General features: G+C 39.1%; 1 protein-coding gene across 1 annotated transcript; it reads right to left on the reverse strand.

Annotated features, from left to right (window-relative positions):
• Positions 1-1,817: 1,817 nt before the first annotated feature.
• On the reverse strand, positions 1,818-4,958 carry LOC143890073 (11S globulin seed storage protein 2-like). The gene is made up of 4 exons (XM_077394615.1): positions 4,579-4,958; positions 3,668-3,936; positions 2,824-3,276; positions 1,818-2,391 (listed from the first exon to the last, which is right to left on the reverse strand). The coding sequence occupies exons 1-4, from the start codon at positions 4,889-4,891 to the stop codon at positions 2,008-2,010; spliced, it is 1,419 nt and encodes a 472-aa protein (XP_077250730.1). The 5' UTR covers positions 4,892-4,958; the 3' UTR covers positions 1,818-2,007.
• Between the last annotated feature and the right edge of the window lie 655 nt (positions 4,959-5,613).

A 5,613-nucleotide genomic window follows, 5' to 3' on the forward strand; every position in this document is an offset into this window, starting at 1 on the left:
TACTAACCCGAGGTGGGCAATGAAAATTCCATACCTTTGTAGAAAATGCAGGAACAGAAGGAGACATCAAACCATTATAAAAAGATTTGACAGAGAAAATGCCGGATGATTCCACTGTCCATATTCTTTTGTCTTGACCCCCACGTTTTACATAGCACTTATTAAGGAGCCGCCGCAACCGAGATTCATCCTCACTTTCCCACTCAAAAAGGATTCTTCTAAAGGCAGGACACCATATCAACTTACCACCACTACGATCAAAACATTCACAAACGAAGGCTTCTTTGTTAACAGCCACCCGATACAGCCTAGGGAATAAGATCCTTAACTGCTCCTCTTCACACCACACATCACTCCAAAACTTAATTCTATCACCACCATAGACCCTGAACCTCACCTTTAGATTAAAGGAGCAAGCTAATTTCAAGATATCTCTCCACGCAGTCAACCCCTTTTTCTAATATTCGTCCTTTGATTCCCACCCACCCGGAATACAGCCATACTTACTACAAATCACCTTAGCCCATAAATTAGACTGCTCTTCCCCAAATCTCCACAACCATTTTCCCAATAAGGCATGGTTAAACTCCCTAAACCTCCTAATGCCCAAACCTCCAAACTTTATAGGTACACATACATCGCTCCAGTTCACCAAAGAGATGCCTTTCTTCTCCTCATTTCCACCCCACAAAAATCTACGCTGGATCTTTTCAATACGCAAGGCAACACTAACCGGGCACATAAAAAGAGACATAAAATATATAGGCAAATTGGCCAATACAGCCTTAATCAATACCAACCTACCTCCTCTAGACACAATATTTCTCTTCCAAGTATCCAACCTTCTCTCAATCTTCTCAATTATCGGTTCCCAAACAGTTTTATCGGGTTTACTTTTCTATTTTCTATTTTCGTCATTTTATTTGTAGTATTTTTTTAGGCATCAAATCTAGTTCTTTTGGCCTCATTTTTGTATTTTTAGAAAGGTTTTTCGATTACCTGTCTAAAGAGCTAAAGATTAGGCGATTCGGACTGGATTGGCTAAGTTATATGCATTTTACGGATATTGTATAGGTGTATTACGTGATTTCTATTTTATGAATATTTTCGTTATGTTTCTACTTTTTATTTGTGTTGCTTTAGTTAGAAGATTGAGAATAATGGCGAGGCAAGTATTTAAGGTTGCTATTCTTGGGTTTTTGCTCTCTATTTAATGTAATGGCATGAGGAAAGAAAGAAAAAAATTGAATAAAGTTTATTTTTGGGATATCACTTGTGAAGAGAGCATGGGCTCTTTCACATGTTATATTGGAGTTTTTCTCAAAACCGTGGCATGGGTTTTCAAACCCCCACGAAAATTATTTTAGTCGCTTCTTGTGTTGATCTTTATCTTGGGGTTGCCACTCCACACTCCCTGCATCACCAAAGTAGGATCAAGACACATGTAAGGTCTTTTGTAGAAGGATCCTGGGGCATGTTATATGGTGTTCTTCGGATCATCTTAAAAATTGTTGTAGGTGTGGCTGTGAACACGTTGTTTTTTGCGATTTTGCTCTGCTACTAACACTGTCGGTTAGTTCTTTTAATCTTATTTCACAAGACATGAGTGTTTATATCTTTTTCTTTGAGATGTGTTATTTTTGTCATTTTTCATGAGAAGTAGGTATTTTTTGTTACTTTCTTTATGGACACTTTTGTCATTTTCTATGAGTTAGGTATTTGTTATTCATGAGATTGGGGTGCCACTAAAGAACATTTAGCATTTGATATGAAAACACCCATTCCAACAGTCATAGAAGCTCCATAGATAACTCTGCTTAAGAAATGGAGTAAAAACTCATCTCTTTATTACTAGTCTCACAGAGACATCAGTCACCCGTACATGCTTTATAAGCAATTTTATTCATAGAGGAGGAAAACAAAACCTTCATCTATCTCCATAAGTACACCCTCTAATATTTAGTAGATTAAGAAGAGAACATGTTGTTTATTAACAAAGCTTTCATTTTAAGATGAAGAGCGGCCACTAGGAGGGAAAAGGATGTGTTGCTGTTCCCTGTTGTATTTGATATCTTGGGCTTCCTTGTTGGAGATCCTGTAGGAGTTGGTGAGGACATCAAGGGGCATTCCTCTGAGGGCAGAGCGAGACCCAACCAGAGGGCTCTTCATGGGTGATGCCGAGGTTTGGAACTCCACCCATTCAAAGCCGTTGTCCCCTGCCTTTTTCGTGGCCACGTAGAACTGAGGGACCACGAAGAGATCACCTTCCTTTACTCGTTCATTGAACAATGCTCGCCCGTTGTGACCCACCACTTGCACTTGGCCCTCGCCTCTTGTCACATAGACCACCTTGTGAGCATTCATGGACCAGTGAGGAGCTAAGATGGCATTCTGCAACAAATTACATTTTTTTTAAAACAAGTATTAGAGGAAGATTCATAGAAGAAAAAGATGCAGCTACCAATTACTAGCTAAGTCACAAATATTGTTCTTGGGAATTTCTCACAAGGGAAAATCTGAGGATATATTATTATTTTTGGGTTTATATCGGGAAAAAAGGATTAAAATAAAATTATTTTAAAATATCTAAAGAATATATAAATTGAGAAAAAATATAAAATAAAAATATATCTTCAAAACATCGTGATACTATCATGATATTATTGCGGTAAATTAAAATATCACTATATTTTTTAAATTCTTGGGATTATTTCGGGATTTTGCCATTTTATCAAAATGTTACGATAAAATTGCTATACTTTAGACATGTTGGCGATTTTTGTGACATAGTTGTTAAGTACTAGTAGAAGAATAGAATATTACAGGGTAGAGGTTGCCTTTCTCTGCACTCATGTCAAGATATTGGAGGATAGGAAGCTTGTGCATGTTGACAGAGTTGAGTCGGCCTGCCTGCCTTGAGTAGATGTCGGCTTCTCTGCGATTATCTAGCTGTGTGTTCATTCTCATGTTGCAGAATGCCTCTTCTAACCCATTTCCTCTTCCTCGTCGGGACTTCTCTTCGTATTCTTCCTCTTCATCCGGCTTTATCATTCTCATCGATCCTTGCTCGACTCTAACGATGAACCCTCTGTCATCCGCTCTCTGCATCTTCCTCATCACATCCTCAGAAACATCAAAGGCCTCTGCCATAATTTTTGAGTCGAATTCTCTGATTATGTTCACCGCATAGTCGTCACGTTCCTGCTCGTGTTGCTGCTGCTGCTGCTGTTGCTGGGATTGTGATCCTCTGGCTTGCCCACCAGCAAGATAGAACGACTGCAAAATTACCACCCAACAAGAGTTTGGTGATCAACTTTTCGGAGAAATATGCTAAGCGGTGAAAAGATTTGAAAATGATAGTAATAAGCAGAATAAAATATATTCACAATAAATAATAACCGGTAAGGAGCACGAACAGATCATGCCAACCGATTGGGGGACCCAATCCGATTATGGGACCAAAAATTATACATAGTTTTGGGTCCAATAATTGGTTTGGACCCACAATTGGTTATCATAATCCTAAACAAACAGTGCCTAGGTATTGTCGTTAAGACAGTAGATTCCTCCACAACTAAAACTATTAATTTTAACATTTTTTTATATTTTATATTTTTCAAAATTCCCTGACACAACTAGCCACATAAATATGTTGGTGCATAAATACCTTAAGTGTGGGGGCGAGCTGGTTGGATTCGCTGTTGAAGTCGGTAACAGAAAGGGCGATGAGCTCTTCGTTGCCGTCGTTGTAGCACCAATGAGAAACACCGGCGGGGAGGGCAACTATGTCTCCCTGTCGGAGCCTATGTATTTTCTGGTGCTGATCACGGTCACTTTCTCCGGCTTGTTGTTGCCCACCTTTGCTGCCCCTGTATTGGCCACTAGACTGGTATGTCTCTGGGCACCCGGGGGCAGAAAATCCAAGCACCCCTCGCCCTGTACATTTTAAAAGATATATTCAATTTCTAGTAAAAATAATACTAAAACTCATTGAGTCAACTCGGAACTGGTCCGAGTTGAATTGACCCTAGTAAAATGAGTTTACTCGTACACAACTCTCCAGGCTTGAAAAAGTGAAAGATCCCACTACGAATTTCGGCAAAAGTATCCTTACCGTTCACTACTTGTTAATTGTGATCCAAACCACTATGGACAACAATTTTTACATATCTTGTTGGGTTAGAGGCAAGGTTCTATGTCCTCCTTTTGTAACTATTTATTCTTGTTAATAAAACGGGTTCCAAGATAAATCTCAGGTTTTAAAAAATGGCATTTTTACATGTTAAAATGTAGAATATGGTCCACTTCTATGTATGAGAGTACGCAAGAAGAAAGTGGCCTTTATAAAGACCGGGAGAGATCACCGAACTGCTTAACCTTTAAAAAAAATATGATAATTAAATTTTGTTGGAATAAACATTTTTTATTAGGAAACTGTGATCGAATTTTACCGAGTCACAAGGCACTCGTTCCAAGTCAATCTCGTTCCGGGTCAGTTCGACCCATTCCAGAGTCGAGTCGAGTTTTCAAGTTATATAACTAGACCCCACAAAAAAAAGGTCACAGAGAGACACATACCTTGTTGAATGTAAACTAGGCGCGGTGAGGGAGCGAAGTTGGGCAAGGAAAGACAACTGGGCTGAATGATGTTTCTCGTAATCGCAACTCCTGCACACTGGAATTGATCCTCATTCTCATTCCAAAGCTCGGTTACTCCACCCTCCGACTCGATTCTTCGAGATGGACGGCTCGCAGATAGACGCTCAAGACGGCACTGACGGGCATCTCTCAGGCGGGTCTCAGTCTGTTGCTGGGCCTCGGCATTAAGGACCAGTAGAGAGATGAGAAAGATGGTGAGTAGTAGAAAAGAAGGTCTGTTATTACTAGCCATGGAAAAAAGAAGAAAGGGAGGATCTCAATAAGCTAAGTTTTTGTTATAGAAACCGGAGAGATGGATGAGGAGATTGTAGGTTTGGAGTGCCCTTTTATAGTTTGAGGTGGGTGGGTTTGGAGGGCGTGTGGCAGGTTTGCATGCATGGCTTTGTCGTGATGTTAACTGATATGAGTTACCATGTAGTGGTTTCAAGTCTTCGTGTTGATAAAGGGTTTTTTAGGTGTTATTGTTTTGTAGTGTGGTTCTCAACTTCCCTTTCAAAGAAGACCAGTTGTCTAGAGCTTTGATGGTTTCCTTAAGCTTCTTTGTTTCTATGAAATAACCATCTTTCTATTAGACTATGTACTTTATTTAGTGTGAGCCTCCGTGAGTAGCTTTGAATGTAGTGGATTGTTTTCATTCGGTAACGATAGGGGATTTCATAAATTCAGACACATTTGGTTAGGTTTATTAATGATTAGATATAAGTTTTAGCTTGCTTACGTTAAACCCAATGTAGATGATTTATTTTTTTGGCTAGAGTTGGTTTTTGATGATTGTGTTTCATGCTTTGTACTATTTTTACTAGTTATGTTCGTGTTTGCTTAAAATTTCTTGTTAAATTTGAAACTTTTCATCTCTCTAGGCTCTAGATTCATCATTTTAACCCAAACTTAAGACAGTATACAATAGAAAATCCAGCTGACCTTTTCTATTTTGGTGAATACACACTTGAGTGG

This window comes from Tasmannia lanceolata, unplaced genomic scaffold (genome assembly GCF_043159265.1).
Source record: "Tasmannia lanceolata isolate RefF3 unplaced genomic scaffold, GAP_Taslan_0.1 ptg000013l, whole genome shotgun sequence".
Taxonomy (NCBI): Eukaryota; Viridiplantae; Streptophyta; class Magnoliopsida; order Canellales; family Winteraceae; genus Tasmannia; species Tasmannia lanceolata.